This window comes from Anser brachyrhynchus (genome assembly GCF_964034855.1).
Source record: "Anser brachyrhynchus genome assembly, chromosome: 2".
NCBI lineage: Eukaryota > Metazoa > Chordata > Aves > Anseriformes > Anatidae > Anser > Anser brachyrhynchus.
In genome coordinates, this window is record NC_137695.1 from 96038610 (window position 1) to 96060590 (window position 21981).

The 21981-nt window shown below is 37.7% G+C and overlaps 1 protein-coding gene across 6 annotated transcripts in view; it reads left to right on the forward strand.

The window, feature by feature from the left end:
• Positions 1-21981, forward strand: part of GABBR2 (gamma-aminobutyric acid type B receptor subunit 2) — a 477830-nt gene that overhangs the window by 36810 nt on the left and 419039 nt on the right. For 3 of the 6 annotated variants that reach the window (XM_080580420.1, XM_080580421.1, XM_080580422.1), the window contains one exon: positions 18394-18481. The exons of the other annotated variants lie outside the window; for them this stretch is intronic. In XM_080580420.1, coding sequence (XP_080436546.1) covers positions 18394-18481 — 88 coding nt within the window. The remainder of the gene's footprint in view (positions 1-18393; positions 18482-21981) is intronic. 6 annotated transcript variants of the gene reach the window in all.

Genomic DNA, 21981 nt, shown 5'->3' on the forward strand with positions numbered 1-21981 from the left:
GAGAGGAGTGATGGTCCCAAGTTAGGACCTAGAGTATGTTTCTAGTTATTGTTTTACTATTGCCTATTTTTTCATACCTGTACCTGTTCCCATTTGTTAGTCTATTTTATGATGCTCCACAAATGTCATTTGTACATCATACATCTTACTTAATTGTGTGCAAATTCTGGGACCCCAGGCCTGGAAGTTCAATATCCTTTGAAAGCTGTCCTGTTTTATCCTTAGAAGCCATTTATTTCTGAGAAAGAGAGAAATAAGCTGTTTTCACTTGCACGTGTTTTCATAGTCTCCTTATGGAAAGCGGACTTTGGATGACTTTATCACAGTGGGAACAGATGTATGGATAATATAAACACACGTCAGGTCATGGCCTCCTCCCCTGAACTTCTCAGCCCCAAATTCCTAGAAGAATAGGAGGAATGGGAGACCTTCCTTCTCTATCTATGTAGCTCATTAATACTCTGTTAGAAACGAACCTAATGCAGGGGGTTGTTTTGTGTCATTACTCCTGAACAGTATATAACAGAGTCTTGGACTGTGGGTAGCATGTGTCCTTGCGTTGTTTAGAGGAGTGGACAATGAGAAACATTGCTTTGTTAGAACACAGCAAAACAAAAAAATGCTGAAACCAGAAAGAAATCCTCTATGCGTTGCCTCTTGCCTCATTAAAAGATATGAGGCAAAAAATACACAGTGGCAGTTAAGCATTTCCCAGCTGAGACAAATGAAGATAGACCTGACGAAGGTGCTTAGGAAGGCATTTGTACAGCAGTATGTGAGTGCTGGGCACAAGGGAATGAGTTTTCATTCCCTTTCCTAGCTGGAAAACCAGAGTGTTGCTGCTGACAGTAGTGTTTGGAAATGCATTTACACTGCAGGGTGTTGTCACTCTTACTGAGGTATGAGACTGCCACTAAAAACAGCTTTGAGTGTCTCCTGTCTCATGGGAAATGTAGTAGATAGAGGTTTTCCTGCTCAAAGATATGGCTACACTGATTTAGTTTTGATGCAAGTGTGTACGGACAAATTAACCATCATGTAAATGCTGTTTCCCATGAAGATAGGGTAAACTAATAAGAGCTAGGAAAAGCCAGAATTGTGGAAATATAAGTATGAGGGAAAGAGGAATTATATATGTTAACTGGGAAGGAAGAGAAACAAGATACTCTATGCATTTCAGAGAGAGAAAGGCAAATTAATTCCTGCTAAAGGCTTATATTTTATGTAGACTGATGCATGATGTGAGTGTGATGCATATGTTATGCTGGTAGACGATGGAGGAACTAGGGCCCGAGACCAAGACCAAAGTGTTTTTTTTTTTTTTTTCCTACGAAACAGCTACGAAAATTATTTCTTTTTTTTTTTTTTTTAATAAACTGATCTGCATAGATTGGCCTAAACTGTATGGATTTTTATATACAGATTAGTACAACATAAGACACTTCTCTTCCTCGGGGACTGACTTAACATGACCTTTTAGAGTCCTACACCTCCACAGAAATGGCTTTTATCACAGAAAGTGTTATGCAAATGAAAAATACTGAGGGTTGCCAGATAGCTGGTCAGAAGGTCCCAGTGTTACTTCACCGTGAGAGTAGAGTAATGGGCAGAGAGGAGATATAGCAGCCAGAGGTTTTCTCAGAGGCATTTGCTACATTGTTCTCATTGTCAAGTTTGCTCCCTCCCATAATTTATAGAACACTCATTGGTGTATTGTCTTCTCTACTGTCGGAGAATATAATAGTATGCTTTATACCATGTATAGTGTACTATACTACTCATTCTAAAATAAAATAATAGTAATATAAAATAATAGTGTCAGAGATGGCTTCAGACCTTCAGGCCTCTTTAAGGAACTGGTTTAGAGCATTTTGTTGTGCTCGGTGCCGATGGCTCAGAAAGATGGCTCAGAGGTGGTTATGATTCTGTTTTTGACCTGACTTAGGTTTCCTTTTGTACACTGTTGTGATGTTGTATTTTGAAGTAGGTATTGTCTCTCAAATGCTGCAATTTTAAAGACAGACACAAAAATAGAGCTAGACAAAATAGGAGTTATTTACCACTGAGGGGAAACTCCTCCTTTCCCACTCGCTTGGAGGTGAATTGATGTTAGAAGAGAATAGGAAGGACATGGATAATCAATTGTTTCAGATAGATCAGAAAGGACCTATTGCACAGACCAAAAACAGAAGGAAACTCTGACAGTGTAGTGGCAGCCAAAGCGTTTTCATTATTGTGACCCCTCTCTTAAAAAAAAAAGGTTCATCTTTCCAGGAACAGCGTAAGCCTGCTCCTACCCTTGGGGGTGGTAGGGTTCTCCTTTGCAGTTGCACAGCTTCTTTCAGGTCTTTTTTGGAAACTGAACCTAGATCTTTTGGCATCAGAAGTAAAAGCTCACTGAGTTGCTAGAAGAGCAATTACATCAGCAGGTTGCAGTGCTAGGCTCCTGCACCAATTCATCTGCCAGCAATAGAAGACTGGTCCATTATCTTTCTATTTTAGGAATGTCCAGGATTTCTTTTTCAAGAATCTAGGTTTTGATTTTCATCTGAGCATATTTTCTCAGTGGTTTGGTATGATTTTAAAATTGAAGTGTTTTCAGTCAAGCTCTTTGCCAAAGGGAAATCTTTTCCCCAGTTGCTCTCTGCCGTTTTGGGAGCAATTTCAGTGCAAGCGGCGTGTACCGTGGGCAGAAGTTGTCCTTTCCACACACAGACTGCTGTTTAGTAGCTGTTCGCTGGCTGCCTGCTGGATCTCAGAGATCTAAGTCCAAACACACAGACAATGTGGAGCTGGTTTTCAGCATTTTTCTCATCCTGCTATTTTGGTTTAATACAACCCTAATTTTCATGAAAGTATAGGAAAGACAAATTCTTTTATGAAGTGGAAGTTATAATTCTTACTTGAATCAAAGGTTTTGGTAGAAGACGGAAAAGTGGTTTTGGCAGACATTGTAACATAATGAAACCTTGCAGATTCATTATGTCCTATGCTGTGTTCTCAAGGCATGCATTATTTAACAACAATAACAATCCTTGCACCAATTTTTTTTAATTGACACTTTAATAATAATTTCATTATATATTACCAGATTCAGGCATAGCTTTGTATTTGCACAGTCTGTTAAAGTCCGTATACCTTTTGCTATCAAGATGGATGATTTAAAATACACAACTTAGTGTCTTCAGGCAATAGGAAATGCAAACTGACATGTAATGTTGGTCAAATAAGAAAAAAACTATCACAAAATTAAACAATAATCATTTCATGTTCAATATGAAATGTGCTGATCTAAAACATTCTCCTGCTCTTGCTGAAACACTGATGATCCAGGATAGGAAACCATGTAAGAAGAATATTTGTGTGAAGAAATTTGTTCCACAGAACCACATTTTACTTTTCCCCTGATGAGTTCTTTGAAGATGAATATTTTAATGGGTGTTGAAAATCTATTAAAGATCTGGAAGATAATCAGCATTAACCAACTTGCTTCCTCTGTACTTTTGTAGGATTGTCAAATACAATCTTAATTTTCCACAGGCATTGTATGTTTATTAGAGATGATATTTTCCCATTTTTTCTCCAACCAGATGGTTCATATGTACAAAGAAATCTGAGTTAAAAAACAAAGACTGTATGTAATTCCTTAATACTCCTCAACTGCAATATTTCTGAATTTTCTTACAGACTCTTCCAGTTGCTACCTGTATGGCAAAACTTTTTAATTAAAGCATTTACAATGCAAACTGCCTACATAATTCTTGCATAACTGTTTTTTTAATGTAAACTTCATCTGTGTGTGTATGTGTAGGTGTATACATAAACATGATTACAAAATTCCCACATGCTTGACAATATTTTTTTCCCAAAGACCACATTTACTAACCACAGAATGGGTTAAGTTTATATTATAGCCCATTTCTGTCTTTTATTAGTAAGACCAGATGTAATGTATATTACGCTTGATCATTTTATCCTGGACATGTGCTTTACAAATTTAATTTAATACAAATAGGCTTTTTTGAGCTATACTACGTAAAGTCTTATGCATGCACAGAAGGAATTAGTGAGATTAGTGCCTGTGAGCACTGTGCAGGAGATTCAACATACAGCAATAATTTGGGTCACAATACCTTATAAGGTCAATGGTAGTAAGATTTTTATCATAACTTTAAGCTGATGCATCGTTCCAGCAAGCAAAACTTTTTGGACTTTTGACCCAGTAAGTACTGCCTGAAGATCACAAATGTTTGGTTAACAGCTCCTTCTGGAAAAATTCATTCATCTGTCTAGGAAGAGTTTGCCAAATGCGCACATAGCCAGATTAGCCTCTTACATGGGTGGATAAATGTAAACAAGGGTCTAATGCTACCCTGTAGGTCATGCATCGGAGCTAAGAGGTTCAAATGAAAGACCTTTCTTTCCACCTTTCCTAATCTCATATTATACTCAAATCAGGTGCATTCTGAGGAACATTAGGAGTATTGGTAGTTTTTTTCTTTGGATATCTTCAAGTGAATAACAACAAAATTGATCATTTCTTGGTGAAACTGTGAGTAGCGCATAAGCACTCTGCAGAATCAAGAACTTGCTCTTTCAGTTTTCATACGTTCATTTGAAATGCTTTATTTGCTTTGAAAGGATTAATCTTAATAGCTTTAAAAATGAAAGCCTAAAACTAGCTGGAATTGTTGGCTTAGGACCTACAACAGGGAATTAGTTGCTTCCCACTCACCACTAATGAGTAGATTTTTTTAAACACTGTTTATTTATGAGCAATGTTGAATACAAATCCTTTTTAAACAAGTTATTTTAGGGAACCTGCTCTACTTGACTTAAAAAAATATTCAACAAATGTATTAATGTATTTGCCCAAATAGTGGCATAACTTAGTCTCATAATAAAATTGCAGCACACTTAAAGAAAAAAAAATCTAAATTATTAGTAACTATGGACTGCTGAAAAGCTACCTCCAAAAATGATTCTTTTCTTAGCATAATTTACTTTTGGGGCAACCTAAGATATATCATGCATAATATCATGCACTGCCATTCTGTATTATGTGCTACATAAAAAAGCCAGAAAATTCATATGTAAGGTGGTCAGCAAAATCATTTTCTGATATTGAATACCACATGGTTTAAGAAGAACAGGGGAAAAAACTCAGTTCTTTGAGATAGTGTAAGTGTCACTCAGTAAGTTTCCTCTAATTTACCAGTGTTATTCCTGTCTCATGCTGGCAAAAATAGACCTTTGAACAGACCAGAATAATAAAGGGGTGAATCAGATCCCCTATTTTAATATATGAGGACACAGATAATTTTTTTTGTTTGTTTTCTGGGTTTTGGTAATTGACTAGTAACACTCTTTCTGTAAGATTGTCTTCCAGATTTCTAATTTGAATTAAAAAAAAAAAAAAGAAAACTATTTAATCAGGCTTAAAATATTATTTTCCTTCTTCCGTGACCTTAGGTTTTGTTTTAAAATTTTATTTTTCATCACCGTTACAAAATGAATTTTTCTTTGTTCTGTAATGTTCTCAACTTCTCTACTTCATGCTTTTTTTCTCTTTGTGTTTTTCTGCTTTCATATTTCCAATCATAATGTTCCTTTCCACCCTTCACATTCTTGTGCTGTATCACAGGCACGTGCTTTTTCTGACGTGCAGTGATTCTTAAGTAAGGGCTTGCCTGTATCTTCTTTCTTTACATACCTAACAATCCCAAAAAACAAATTACTTTTCACTGAGAAGCAGAACTGCGCAGCCCTGGCCATCTGCTACTGCTTAGCAGGGGGGGCGATTTTAGTCCTGCAATAGCATACCAGAAAGGTCAACTAGTTATAGTTGTTCACATTACTCCTTTGACAGGTTGACCTATAATTGTCTTCTCCTGCTGTAACAAATTAAAACTCAGTTACAGTGGGTAATGATTTGCTCTGTTATCTGTAAGATGGAGGTGGGATAATTTACTGCATTCCCATTCTGTACTAGAATTGCCCAACAGATTAATTTGGGAAAAAAAATGCAGCGTGATAAAATGTAGCATTAAGTGGATTGTACTCCGGCTCCTGCGTCACCCGAGTGGATATCTGATTTCGTATTTCTGAAGCGATATGCACAGTAAAAAAGTGTTCACATTGCAGGTTTTGCTAAGATATGTATACTTAACATGCTACCAGAAAGTATTGAAAGGTGTTGGTTCCTGAGAAGAAAGAGAATGTCAAGATTGTCATTGAAATAATTTATTTGAAAAACAGATATATTAAAATGTATAGCAAAGGAGCTATTTGCATGCATCCTGCAATTGTGTGAGTATCTGCAAATGTAGCACTGATTTTTTTTTCTTGTTTGTCCCTTGGCCGTTTCCAGCTGAACCACTGTGCATCAGACTCCATTATTATGTTTGGCAGCTGCAGTGCAACATAGTTTTAGAACTTTGTGATTTCATCTGTGTAGCATAGCAAGCACTTTGCCGGCCAAATTAAGAAAAAAGAAAAAAGAAAAAAAGCCAAAAAACTTGAATTGAGATATTTTCTGTATCCATGGTAATGATGCTCTGTAAGGCAAGAAGCCTCCATTACATTGTCATTAATGACAGCTCACAACAACCTACCCAGTTCTAAGTTGCCTTATACAGACAGGATCAGCTCTCTCTCCTAGCACCGCTTTTTGCACAGTTTGACCCTTACTTCTTCCTCAACAGCTAGCTCCCTCAAGATTTCTTTTCTGAATCTCAAATGTCATGGTGTTGGAAAGAAAAACAAACAAACAAGCAAAAAAAATTACAAACACACAAAGTTAAAAAAGTTGCCCATCAAGTGTAGGTTTGGTTTCCTTCAGATCCTTTGATGAAGTGGTGACTTTTATGGATCTTGCAAGATGAGCAGATCTTTTCCTTCTCAAAAGACCATTTTCACGCATTTTACCAAGGCTCCTTTGGATGTACTATGACATGAAAATCCCTGAATAGCCCAGACGTTCAAGTAATTCATATAAAGGCTAGGAGATCTGGACAAGGAGAAGTGGTTCAAGAATAGTGGAGGGAAGTTGGTAGATGTTAACCAGAAAGGGTTCTAAAATATGCTTTCTTCGACCTTTAGTACTGCTGGAAAGAAGCTTTCCATCGTGCACATATGCTTTGTTTTGTTTTGGAGGTAGCACGGGTGTTATATATGTGAAAATGATGGACCTCTTCCCTGTGTCTCTAGGGACAGTGCACATGCTTCTCATTTTTCCTAGTTTACTTTATCAGTAGAAAATGTATATTGTTTGGTTTTAAGTTAGTGGGTTTATTTTATTTTAGAAAATCTGAATAGCATATAGATGGCAAAGCCACTTTGTGAGTTGAATGGAATGTCTCTCCTGTCTTCTCTGCATGCACAGCTCTAAGAAGAAGAATGAGAGTTAAAGCAGTTGAGGGTAGACAACACAAATGAGAACTGGCTTCAAGTAAGTGAGCGAGCCCACTTTTGTAAATCTCTGAATCAGTCTTCAGAGAAAGTACTACCATTGAAAGCCATGAATATGTTTTAGTTCTTTTTGAATAAGGATAATGTGAGGAGGTGTGTAACTCCAGTTCAGAACAGTTTTATTCCATTTTAATTTAAAGCAGTTATTAAAGTAGGATAGTGCTCAGATCTCAAAGTACGTCTTTAGGGTTGGTCAAAGATAGGGTACATTTATTTCAGGTGTAACTACCATTCAAGCTCTATAGCACTTTTATGGATTTAAATATTATTCTTTCCTGTCCCTCCTTACTTGTGCTATTACATGAAGATTTCAAACAAGAACTGAACCGACTACAGCAGAAATGTTAGACAGAAGTGTACAGAAAATACTAAAATTCTTTAAAGCAAAAATATGTTAGGAAACATTTTGATCAGTATTCTTAATGGGTTTGTAACATATGTGGATATCTGTCAATAGGTATTTGTAGTACGTGTAACTTTTAGCTGGGAGTCTGCTTTCAAATATGCTAGTATGGGCTCTGTTCAGCTTTGTGCGTACCTCATTAGAATCCCTGAAACACTGGTTTGAAGGCACGTCTGGAGGTCATCTAGTCTAACTTCTTGCTCCAAGTAGTTGCCCTTGCCAACGCTACAGCAGGACAGCCCTGGCTCTGGTTAGCCAAACCTCAAAAACATCCAGAACAGAGGCTCAGCAGCCTCCCCAGGCCACCTGCCACAGTACTGTTCCAGTGAAAACATTACTCCTAATGCCCAGAGAGATCTCCCAGGCTGCAATATGTAGCCATTGCCCGTCACTGCATCATATGCCTCTACAAGAGGTGTTCAGGACTGTTACCTTTTCAAGTACTGTTAGGTAGCTTCTATATTACAACACAGCTTCCTCAGCCTCTCCCTGTTGGACTGACTGTCCTGGTACCTAGACTTTTTCTGGAGAGTGTTCCAGACACAGTATCAAATAGAAGGGAACAATATCATCCCTCTTCCAGCCTAATCACATCTATTTACATTACAGTCTAACTACATCATCCTTGTGTTTGAGAAATGCTTGACAAATACTGCAAGATATTTTCTAAAAGATCTGTTCTTACAAGTTCCACAAAAATGGAACTTCATCTGAAGTTCACAGTTGATGAAGTAACAGAAGGAAGGTACAGAAGGAAGGCAATTGTGGCCTAGCTTCATCTTTTATTTCATGTTTGTGGATTTAGATGAGTATCAGCAGCACACGTCACATTCAGTGCTGGTGACAGGGATGACAGCAGAGGAGAGATCTGTGCCATCTCTGTGTGCACAGATTGCCTTTCAGGCAAGGAGATGTAGCTGGTCTCCACAAAGGCGTTGAGGTCAATATATGAGATTTGCTTCATTACTACTTTTAAAATACCTTTTTAGTTGTTTAATTTAATGGCAGTATTGTTAAAAATGTGTTGTTTTTTTTTTAAAGCAGAGATGACCAATTACTCAAAAAAGTAACTGGAGAACCCATCCTAATTCCATACAGTATATATTATCAATTTTTAAGTATATTAAGAAAGTAGATGCCTCCTATTGCAAACTCCTTCTGTAAGTCATGTAAGGTTCTATGTATAAATTGTAAACCAGCAGAATTTCACTTTCTTCTGTAACTAATTTTAAACTCTTGACTTTCTTTGTAGCCCTTTTTCCAGTTCTACACTTAGAACAGCTCTCAATTTAATAAAAAAGTGGATACTTATTTACTGTTCTGCTTGCTTTTTCTTTCAACTCAACTTAGAAGGATATTTGCTTCCTCTAGAACTGTATTCTCTGTGAGCAACCAGATCAGAAATGGGGTTTAAATGAAGTACTACTTGGCATAAAGAGGCAGTGACAAATTTGTCTGTAGTCACAAAACAGTTTAAGGCTTGGTGGCCAAAACACCTAAAGTTCTTTATGCTGTGACAACAAATAGGGACTCAAAAAGAGTACTGTTTCATGGGATGTATCTTGAGTAACCAAAAAGATACTCCTAGGCCAGAAATCCTGTCTTGGTACAAAATCAATGATAACAGTGGCATAAAGCCAAAGTGAGAGAAAAACATAATAAGCTATTAGTATAAAAAAAAAAAAAGGTTAAAACATTGACAGGTGCAGAAAGACTTATAAGTGCCCTGTTGGGGCAGACTTAAAGGAAGTGTCTGATAGATTTTTGTGCATAGATCTTTTTCTGTAACAGAGTGCATGGAAGTATGAAGATTTTTGTAGGGAAGATGACTAACATGCATAAAAAGCTTCTTTTGATGGAGAGGAGACAAGACTTGATGAATTAACTGTATATGGAATTATTTGGGAGTTACAAACTGTAAGGGCAATAAAGTAGAAAAACAGTATGTTAAACGGTGAATACGGTAATGTGAATAGCAGTGATAACAGAAGCTAGCCATAATAATAAAGAAGTAACTATACAAAAACATTACAGTTTTTACAAAGAAAAAGTCTCTCCCTTCCCCTCCAATTCACACAGAAAAAATTTTCTGAAAGACAAAAACAGACTTCCTTAACTGTTTTTTTTTTAATTTTGTTTTTTATTTTTTATTTTTCTGACTGGAGTCTTTCATTGTATTGCCAGTCTCACATCCTGCAAAATTCAGCATGACATAAAATTTACAGATGGAAAGAAGTAACCGAGTAGGCAAGCAGAATCAAGAGCTGGTTTAAGAAGAGATGTCAGAACACAGATCCATATTGAGTAGAACGAGCTGTAGGAGGAGGAAAAGATGAGGCGATAAGAGAATGAAGAAGGAGAAGGGAAGGGTTAAGTTAAGGCTGAATTTCTGAATTGTGTGGAGGGGTCTGCAAAGAAAGAACTATCTCAGTTTTACTGACAGATTGAAAAAAATATGAGAAGGGGATGGAATAAAACATGGCTGGGAGACATCACCAATGTTATATTGCATTTAGAGTGGTTTTTGTTTATTTTAGGTTTTTGTTTTTGCTTTATTATCTCTTCTTTTATTTCTCTAACTGGGACAATTTGTTTGGGCAAGCCCTTTGTGGGGATGGGAGGCTGCTCTTGCTGGGCAAGCTGGACAGAGGTCTGCCCAGCAGGAGGGGCACAGGGCAACAAAAGCATCCAGGCGGCTGTGGGGAAGAGCAGGGACCAGAGCACCAGTGACTGAAAAAAAATATCCTAGAGACAGAGGGGACTGGGCACACTTTGCTGCAACTAATTCACTGAGCTGGCCAAGACCAAGCTGTGAAGCATGGACCTGCCTACATCTTTCATCAAAAAAAAAAAAAAAATAAAAAAAGAAATTTGAAATAGTTGAGAAAGACAACTTATGGGTCTATCTTGATGATTTCAAATGGTTTAGGGCATCTGTGCCAGGCTATTTCTTTCCAGAACAATCAACACATTGTATTAACACTTTCAGTGCTAGTTATGAAAATAAAATCATATTAATATGTACTCAAAAAATTGTGTCTACAATTACTTTGTCTGCTGTATAAAGTAAGTAAACTAGATTTTTGAATGCTTGATATGAATTCTGCCTGGGATGTAACAGTGCCCTTTGCTTTCATGATAATCTTTCCATTCCCTGGCTCCAAAATAAAAACTTAATTCAAACCAGTTAGATGAATTTTAGTACACTAGCCAAACAATTTTTTATAAAAAAAATAGCTTCAGATTCAAAGTACTAATGGTTTTGATGCAATAGCTACTACTGATATTCAAACCCTTTTTTTTTTTCCAGGATATATATATATTTTTTAATTCTGCTTTCTCAATTTGTTCATTGAAAAATCTCTATTTGACAAAAAACCTTCTACTTTTTGGTTGACTGTTTTTTAGCTGCTAAAAGTGCTGATTTCTATCTACAGCTGCTGGTGGAAACAAGCGACGAAAAAGAAGACTGAAACCAGTCTTCAAATAATTTTTTCAGATTTTTTTTTCCATTCATTGAAAGAAACAGAATCTTCATGGGAAGACTGAGATGGGAAATCCTTTTAAATTAATAGTCACAATACCAGTTTCACGACTCTTTTCAAGATAAGGCACAATACCAACGCTTTTTCCACCTCCTCAAACGTTCCCATAGAATTTGTAATGCAGTAAGTGAATGTAACACAGTTTTTCAATTAAGAGACTACTCACATCTTCTAGCAAACACTGCCAGTACAGCACTACGCTCACAGGCTGCGTGTTAGCTGAAGCCTGTGTTTGCTTCATGCTCTAAAGTGCTGGCACCTCAACTGTGCAGATGTGGCAGTCTGGTAAAGTACACAGCCTCAAAACTCCTACCCCCAGAAACCAAAATACAAGAGGACCTAGAGGACAATGCACCCTAGCCTCATCCTTCCACAGGATGACTTGGGTTGGACAGTAATGGATGAATTTTACAGAGTCATTTACTGCTCTTTCAGTGTTTCTTCAGAGAAAAGTATTTTCATACCCATGTGCACTCACCCTGAGTTTGGCCAGCAAAAATTTCTTCATTTACAAGACTGAAAGGGGAAGGGAGGAAAAAATTATGCCTAAAAATCTAAGTGCAGTCTAATAAGATCTGACTGTTTTTTGGGAACTCTTAGTATATTGTCTGCTTCCAGCTGGAAATGTACCAAAGTGAATCTTAAGCTATATTTTCCTTGCAAAATACTCTGGTTGCTGCCTAACAGAGGTTACTGATCTGTGGGGGTCTTTGGGCTGATCCAGTGGTCTGTTCGTATCAAGCTGCTGGACAGAGAGACAAGGGAACCTAGTCTACCAATGCAGTCGTGTTCACTCCCCCACCTCCCCCATCAAAAATCAAAGCAGGTGTTTATTTATAAATATTTATCTTCTAAGATATGATGTTTATCTTTTAGGAGTGCAAAATGGTACTACACTGCCTGTTGTTTTCCTCCTTATCATTTCTGCATCTGGTTGAAAGTGCATGAACATATGCAGCATGCAAATTAGAGTTTGCAAATCAATAAATAATAGTATTTGCACTACTGCAGATGCAAAATCTGATGTCAAGTTATGGCCATTTAAAATGGTCTTATCAGCATGTCTCTTTAGCTTGACAAAAATAACTAATTTCTGGAAGGAATAACTGTCAAGCAAGCCATTCAACTATTTTAAATAACGTTTGCTTTTAATGTTTTAGATGCCTTTTGATACTTAGTGGGCTATTTGCTCTATGCAATGCAGCCAATTTGTGCAAATGCAACATGAAAACTACTTGCTTGCTGGTAACCCTATAGTTCAGAAGACTGGCCACTGCATGACATTTTTGTAACTTCTTGTACAACATCTGGATTAAACAATGATTTCCAAGTAGAAGCAAAGATGAAGCGTATGTTACATGGGAAATGAATTCAGCTTACATGAGCTTCTTACTTCTTGGGCTGCAGCTGTGAAACAAAGAAGAAAAATTGCATAAATGAAGATCTGGACATCAATTTCAGAATTAAGAAATAAAAATCTGCCAGAACATGTGGATAGAGAAGAATGAATTGGGTAATAGCTTGATATCAGTACTAGAGGCATATCCAAGCCTACGCCTTTACAATGACAAACATCTGCAGTATATAGAAATATATATGTCCTTATGCTGTAATGCAGGTTTTTTTATAAAAAACAAAATCACCTGGATAAATTAGGCAAAAGCTTGAAGCAATTATCTTTAAATTAATATTAGGAGATCAATCCTGCAGAAATATTACAAGCGTCTTTGGAAGAAGAAACCAAAACAAGTTGATAGCTTGGGGGGAAGTGGAAGTCCTAAGAACAATCATCAGATGGAATCAACAACTCTTATAGAAACAGAGGTGCATTCATAGCTATTGACTGACTGATTTTTAACTCCCTATTAAATTATTCCTAACTGAAAATTCTTAACAAGCTAGCAATCATAAACGTAAGGGATTTGGTGTTAGATGCTTCCATTTAGAATGCTTTCTATTAACAGTTTGCAAAGAAAATTATTTTTTTTGATCTTCTGGTTGCCTTTCAGCTGATCCACCAAGCTATGAAGGACATTTGCATTTTTTCCTATTGCCACAGCAGTGCTAGTGACATTAGTTTAGCTCTATAAGGCCTCAAGGGTGTTAGATACAAACACAGACGACGCTAGAATGTTTGGCTGAGGAAATTCTTGATTGTAACCTGATAGCGTAGTGAACAACAGAGCGCATCAAGTGTTATTACAGTTAATGGGCCTCAGTTTTCTTGTCAGGAGCTTGAACGTATCTAATCCTTTTTGCAGCACAGCTTCCACAATGACAAGGCAATAAAAAAAAATGTCAGGACTGCCAAAACCCTGTTTTTGTTTTTTTTTTTCCCTCCAGATGGAGAGAGATAGGTAAGTGGGAGCATATCAGAATAACAAAGCCTGTAGAAAGAATCAGTACACTAGAGAAAAACACCACCAGAAGGCAAAGGCAGCATTCCAGTACAGCTCATGTCACACCATACACAGACTATCTTGTTTACAGCAAATGAACTTTTGAAGCCAGCAGTAGCTGAAAATGTGACTGTAAGCACTAAGCCAGTGGTAGCAAATCTAGTATTACTACACAGAGATGGCCAGTCTCCTGGAACTTTCGGTATTCTGGCTGACCAAGAATGCAACTAGCATTTAAAGCAGAGGTCAGACGTGAAGGGCAAAAGACAAAATATGTACAAGCCTGTTTTTTTGACAACAGAGATGTGACAGATTCAAATGTACAAGTGACTAGTTCAGCAGCTACTTAGCAATATGGGTGACTAAGGAAATGCAAGAAAAGCATTCCAGAGAACATGCCAAAAAAGAAAAAGTAAAGCGCTCAATAAGCAAATTGTAAACCTTTTGTTTATAACTGAAGAAAATTTATTGTAGAAGCATGGTGAAGGATAATGTCATTTATAAAAACAATTATATAAACAATTAATGTAAAGGACAGTGGTCTTCCAGCACAAAATAATGCTTTCCTGTTCATTAGTCTGAATGTTTTATGCAACTTATTTATAGAATTATTATATCTAAATATGAACAAAAAGGGAATTAATAGAGTGATTAGCAACAGAAGATGTAAAGAGTACACAGCATCATTTAGTTTTATAAACTTTAATCAGCTACTTTAGCTGAACAGAATTCCTCTAAAAATTTTTACTTTCAGCATACTGCCAGTAGAAGTCAGAGTTTACTATTGTAATTCCTTGTTGTGGGTGGCCAGAGGCACTGCCCAGTACTTAATGACAGACAAGAGATTTATAGCAGAGACATAAATACTCTGAGTAGCAGCAAGGTTATATATGCTGGAAGTGCAAGTCATGTACTTCTACAACCATAATTCTGAAAGAATAAATATTAAGCTGTGGCCCTTAGGGTGCAGTTTGAATTATTCCTACAGCTTGGTTATGAGGAAAGCTTACTTACTGGAAGACTTGAGCTTTGGCAAAAGTGAGGCCAGAAAAATCAAAGCATGAGAGAGCATCTTGAAGGCAAACATGAAAAGAAGAACATCACCTGGAATAAGATAATGGGTGAATTGTAAAGTGGTCTAAAACCTCTGTATACTTTAAACCCACCTAATATCCCATTTTTCTCCTTGTAGGGAGAGAATCAGTACAGGACTTCCCCCTGTGAAGAGCTAAGCAGGAACGACTAGCTTGCCACAGTTACATCTTGAACACAAGCTCTTGTGGCTCTTGCATTCTTTAAGCTCACAACTTTAAGGCTGTCCAAGAGCAATTTTTGAACTGAAGCAAAGTCACTTTCCTGTGAGCTAGCACAGCTCCTGCTTGGTATGGTGGATCCTAGCTGCTGTAGGCAAGGAGCCATCAGGGCTCTACAGACTCCTGCTAACCCAGGCCTGCTCCAGCTCAGGCCTGTACTTCTCTGTAGTGAGATAGGAAGTTGTTCACATGCAGGAAATACTGTTTACTTCCGTGGTCTGAGCGAACTCTTTGTACCCTGCTTTTTCCTCCTCACAGAGGACCAGCCAAAGTCTCTGGAACATTCACAGCCACACAGCAGTATCAGGGCTGGCTGCTCCAGGCATGTCTCCACAGCCAGGGCTGCTTCAGATGAAGACCTTCTGTAGAGCCTTCCTGCTTGCTAAGCTCTACGTTAACTGAAATCAACCTGAGCTTATAAATAGTTTACAATTTTCTTTAGAAAAAAAAAAAAAAATATATATATATATATATATATATAAAGAAAAGCAACTCCACAAAACAAACAGCTATCTTGCCTAGCCTTAGTCACAGCTAAACAGCTGTGAAAAATCATTTCTGCTAATACAGCACCAGTCACGGCAGAGAAATACAGCTTTTCACAGGTGGCTCTCATTTTCTGGGTTGATGACTTGAGACCTAAGTGTTTGATTTTTCAGAAGTACTGAGTAGTTACAGCTGCAGCTGAAGTTAATAGTAGCTGGGCTTTGAGGAGGGGAGGAGCACCATGTAGCAAGTATCCTGAAAAAGTACTTTTCAGCATTTTCAGGATGAGCACACAGAATTAATTGTAAGTTGTTTTATTTTTTAAAATCTCAATTTCTTCAGGACTTGTTTTAATATTAAACATTGTGCCGTTTGTTATTATTTCAGGTATGTTGTGAAAATGATGTTTTAGAATGCCATAAAATATCCAGGTGCTATAATATTGAACTTAGAGAAATTGTGGAGGAAATTAACGGCTTTTAATATGAACTCATACTGAGCTCACAAAAAGAGAATTTGAGGCAATAAAATGTAGTAGAGCTGAATCAAGTGGGATAGAAAAAAAGAAATACTGCTGTTTTCAGTTTCTTCTGTCATGTTCTCCTAGTAGTGTGAAATAATTCAAATGCATACTTAAAAAAAAGTAAGGTTAGGTACAGTCTCTTCATTCTGTGTAACTCCCTCTATGTGAATTAGTAACACCTTATCTTGATGCAAATGAAAACCAAAAAAATCTTGGAGGAATGGAGTCCTTTGCCCCAGTGCAAGGAGAGATCCCATGTTCCTGTGGTCTGTAAATGCACAACTGTAAGCAGTTAGCCCTCTGGCAAGGGACCTGCTGTAGTGCCAGGTGGACCCTACAGTCAAAGCTTTAGTTTCAGATTTTGGTGGTAGCTCATAAATAAGAGTAAGTAAATATAGTTATCCCTAGCTTTTGTGGTGACTGATGTTTTTCCTTTCCTAGCAGGAGGATGTAGGGACAGGAATGCATCAAAGGTTCAAAAATATTAATGTGGCAATCTAATCAAGCCATCTCCTGAGATAGGAGGAGAAACCAACCATGTGCTGAACTGCTGGGTTTCTGTTATTTGTTAAAATGTTAGAGGGAAAAGGTGACCTGGCAAAGCATAAGGAATCCTTAAAGTTTTGTACTTTCTTCTGTACTTTCTTTCTTCACTGCATAGCTGTGACTGACGTAAGAAATATTGTAGCTAAGTCTGGTTCATATCCACATATCTAGTTGCAGTTGGCCTGTTTCTGATTATGCTTAGGATTTTATTGTGGTTTTGCATTAGAATTAGTTTATGACTTGAAAGGTGAGTTTTGGTGGATCTGCTTGTGCTCATTTAAGATTTCCCCTAGCTGTTGGAAATTACCATCTTCATTACAGTTAGAAGAATGAGGCAAGTGTTTGTGGTTCATCCCCTCCACTTTTTTAACCCACATTAAGCAGGTTTCTGGTAAAGAAGCCAGACTGAACAGGAGGAACTGAAGTGCAAGCTCATGTCTTGTTCTCTCAGCTCTTTACTAAGGTTCAGCTAGGGCAGAGCAAGCTAGGGCAGAGCAAGCCAAGTGTCAGGCTCAAATGACTTCTAAAGCTTTTGCCTACCTTCTTGCCCGTTTCTGCTGGCAGTTCCTTGTCAGCAGGAAACTGTATTCTTCAGCAGATTTCTGCAGAAGCCACTGTAAGCCCTGGATAACTGTTCTGAGTGTTCCTCCCATGAAGTTTTTCAAAGGCTGGATTTTGTGTCCTTGAATTTCAGCTTTGAAATGATTCCAAGCATTGCCCTATGCAGCAGGATAACAGTACCTGAAAACTGGGACAGCATGGTCACAAGATTGCATGCTTTCAGCGAGGCACAAGCGTAGGAAACTTTGCAACTCCTAGTAATAATACTACCTCAGATGGGAGAATAAAATTTTGCTAGGTTTTGTTATTATTTTTCTAAGCTATGGTCTCTGAAATAAGTCACTATCAATTCATTTGGTTTGACCCAATTCAAATTAACATTGAGGTTTATCTGCCTTGATCTGATCAGGAGCTACACAGCTGCTTGGTAGCCATAATGGATGTGGTTATGAAGCTATGCACAATGATTAACAAAAATATTGTCACGTACTGTGTTGCTCAGAAGTGTGTGTAACGTTATGTCAGCATGTGGTGTTCTTCCGTGCTAGCTTTTTTAACATAAAGAATCCTTGTTGCACCTCTTACTTCAGAATACCTTTACTTCTGGCTGCTCTTATTTCTGCTGCTTCTGCTTTCTGTTGATGTGCCTCCCTGAGGGACTTTCACACTGGCCAAATTTGTCAAGTTTTGCAGGTCAATAACTGGTAAACTGAAACTTAAATTTCTTGCTGGTTTCTACTCCTTGCCTGTGCTGAAAGCACTTTCTGGGGTCCTACAATGTTGTATCAGTGTTTCTGTACTTTTGCCTCTCAGTGCTGTTGGCAGGCAGCTGGGATTCAGTGAAAAAGGAACCTTTTAAGATCTGCGAAGATGTAATTAAAATGTTTTCCTTCACCTTTTTTTTACTGTTGGCTTCATAAGCTTATTTGTTCTGGGCTATGAACTGTGGATGGTGAAACGCATGCAGTGCAATGCTGCAGCCTGCTCCTTTGGTGAAAATTAGTTCTGCTATTCACTGTCTCTTATCCCAATCTGTAGTAGTTTCTTGAAAGTTGTTTATCCTTTGGCATTAAACTGGCTGTAGTATGGCAAAAGTGTGATATGTTCAAGTTATGCTGGTGAAGTAAACTCTGCGAATCCTTGACAGGAAAATTGGAGAGAAGAGAGGTGGAAAGGACTCGAAGAGGCTGTGTTTTCCATGTACCTGTCCAAATATAAATGGATTGTTTGCGACTGTAAGTTCTCACAAGTGTTTGTCTAACCTATTCTTAAAAACCTCTTACGATAGAGAGATTCTAAATACTCTTATCGTCATATATCCTAGCTTTCAGCATTGGGCATGGGGAACGTTTCTGTCTTAAATCTGTGATGTAAGCCAATACTTTACTACCAGCAGAAGTGGAGGAGAAAATGGTACGCCATACCCCTTTAATTTACTACTTATGAACTTGAAGACTGATGAATGATTACCAGTTTTCACTTTCCAGAATGAACTGTCATAAACCCTTTAACCTCTTCTTTACAGACTTCTGCATGGCTCACTCAAGAGCCAACTGTGCAGAATCTGAGTATTTCTTCAGTTTTAGCATTCAGGCTGGATATGCTGATAAAGACCTTACCAGTGCTCCACAGAGCAAAAGGGCTGCTTCAGTTGTCCTATGGACAATACTCTTTCTCATATGTTGTGTGGTGTTTGCTTTTTCTTAATTTGGTGTGGTACAGTAGATCATCAGCTAGAAGGAGGTCAGCACCTGCCCCTGTTTTCCTTGGCATAGTCCTACAGCTATGGAACTGAAAATGTAAAGTTTCTATTTGCACTTAATTCAAATGGAGGTCCGTGCTTGTAATGGGAACCCCTAGAAGGTTAGACAAATGAAGCTGTTCAGTGTAGAAGCCTTTTTTTCCCTACTTAAAAACAAATGGGGAGAAAAGAGTGCTGCTCTTCAATCAGTTGGATGTTGGTTGTGCTAGACATGTATGTTGTCTCTAACCTATTAAAGATGAAATGTCAGACCAACTTGGAATATACGTAACTGGAGTCTGTAATTTGGGTGAGGACCTGTGAAGCCATCTGACAGCAGAGACTTCCTGCTGAAACAAGTGGCACTCAGACCTGTATGTGTAGGAAGTACACATTTTTTGATGTATTTATGGTAATAAAGTAGGGATTAGACCACTCACTTCTTCCTGGCTTTTCCTGTCCTTCATATGAAGAAGACATTTTCTGTTCATCTGCTATATAAAATGATGCATATATGTTAGCTACAGGCTTAATTCTGCCCAGAAGTAATCTTTGTCATACTCCTTGAGACTAAGACTTCTGTGGCTTTTAGTTTTGAAACTTGCTAACAAAGCCCTGCCTCAAAGTCCTTGCATACTGTCAGTTTCACAGCTGAGGGGCCTTTGGGTTATGGCACTCAAAAAAGAGGTCACCTGCAAATCTTGACTTTAGGCTGTCAGCACAGAGATGTTAGCAACAAATATCTGTAGTTCAGACTAGCAATATATGGAATACTTCAGAAAACAGTTTGATAACCTATCATTCAAAATAATGTCTTTTACTTCACTTCTAATAGATCTCTTTTATAGAATGTGCCTCCATACATGTAGGGTGGCGCTATCTAAAATAACATTTCAGATTTATCACAAGTTTGGATTGTTTTTGTCTAGAAGATGAACTAAGACCAGGTATTAGCTCCCATTTACTATAATAACATCTTTAATCCTGTTAAGCCACCACATGAGCAAAGGAAGACAGAAAAATAAGATTTTGTCTATGGCTGTCTTTAATGGTGTTACTGGTGATGATTACTGATACGCTATGTGAGGTTTTTAGGTTGCTCATAGAACAACCTATAAGAATCCCTAGTGTTCCCAGGTAACTAATTACTTCTTATGCAGAGAAACAATTATGCTCTACACTTATGTTTATCTTTGCAGCACTAACAACTTCTTGTTCTTAGCAAATAAATTGCTTTATCAGTGCTTTTTCTTTGAAGATCTCCTTCCTGCCAGACTTCCACCTCTTCTAGAAAAAAAAAAAATAAAATCATTCTTTTAACTGTTTGTATTGGAACAATGAAGCAGGCATTTTCTTATCAGCTATGTCCTTGACTTACCTAGCAAGTAAGAAGTTTTCTGACACCCTGAGACAGAGAAAGGGTGTCTGAAACAAAATATATGAAGCACTTAGCTGGGAATGGGAGCAGCCTGGCCACTGCTCTGAACTTTCCTCACCTAACCTGCCTTAGTCAACCCATGTAAAAACTTCAAGTAGAAAACTACATGAGTCTGCAAAGTTTTTAGATGCCCTCTATATAAGTTATCTGTGTATCTCATACCCTTAAGGAGAGAGCCCAGCCTTGACTTAAGGTGGGTAAGTAGATGTGCTGGCAGTTGAGTAATTTGTGTAAAATAATCCAGTTAATCAGGAGCAGAGCTAGGATTTAATATCTTGGTTTCTCAAGAACGACAATTTAGGTCTTAAATCATGTTGTGATGCAACGACGTACTTAGAAAACAAACTAGCACTGATTCTGAAACAATACCAGCTAATAAATGTGATGGAAAAACGTTTGCATAGCTGCATAGTGTATTGCCCAGAATGAACTATATGTGGAAAGCTACAAAGACAAAAAAAAATAAATAAATTAGGGGCATCTTGCAGATGGTAATTTATAATAGGCTAAATTAAGCCTATGCAATAAGCTCATGGTTAGAATGGAGCTGTATACTTCTCTAAAATGTCCATAAGAAAGCATGATTTACTCTCATTTCTAGTGGTGACTTTCTTGTTTCAGAGACAGGTTACTGCCTTTCCAGCCCTCTAGTCTTGGCGTGCCTTGCTGCCTAACAATTGGATTAAACTGACAAGCAAAACTGTGCTCCCTCCCTGCTGCAGCTTCTAACCTCTCACCCTGCTCCTCTGTCTCAGCTGTATGTAGGATGTGGGTGAAATCTTGCTCCTAGGTTGCATGTATTCAGGGCATGGTCCAGGAAAGAGTTCAGTATCACCCCATAAATTCATGGAGTGTCAACTAGAGCAGCTGACTGTGTCCTATAAACATAGATATTTCTTCCAAGAAAGTGGAGTAGCCTTTGAAATGAAGTATGGTGAACATCAGGAATGATGCATATCTGTCTGTCCTAAAAAGCAGAATTCTTTCCTTAGACCTAGCAAGTGCAATTGGAGATGCTTATAGATAGAAATATGATATCAATGGAAATTTAGACAGGAAACTTAAAATGTTGAATAGTCTTTTTTCTGCCATGCTAATCCCCCAACAAACCTTGTAATTTAACGTTTGCTTCATAATTGGATTAAACAGAGTAAAGAAAAATTTCGCTTAATGGAAGTAAGTGGAAGTAATGAAGTGAAACATGTAAAAATAACTTGGACAAAATTCTTTGAATTATGCTGTGGAGAACGATGGGGGGGGGAAGGCAAAACAAACTAACATAGCCTCTCCTTGTGTTCAGTCAGGTACATGTGAAGCAGGGCTTCTTGTAGGTCTCTAAGATTGCTGTATTTGTGTAACACCCTAAATTGAGAATATATACTTACTGGGGATTAAAAAGATAATCTCATGAGGTCCTTTACAACTGTAATTCTAAAATAGATTAGGTATTTTTCTAGGATGTTAGTTCTGTGTGTTATTTTTAAATCTATTTAAACATTTCTATTGATAATAAATTTTAATATTCAGTTCATTTTATAAAAAATCAATATTTTCTC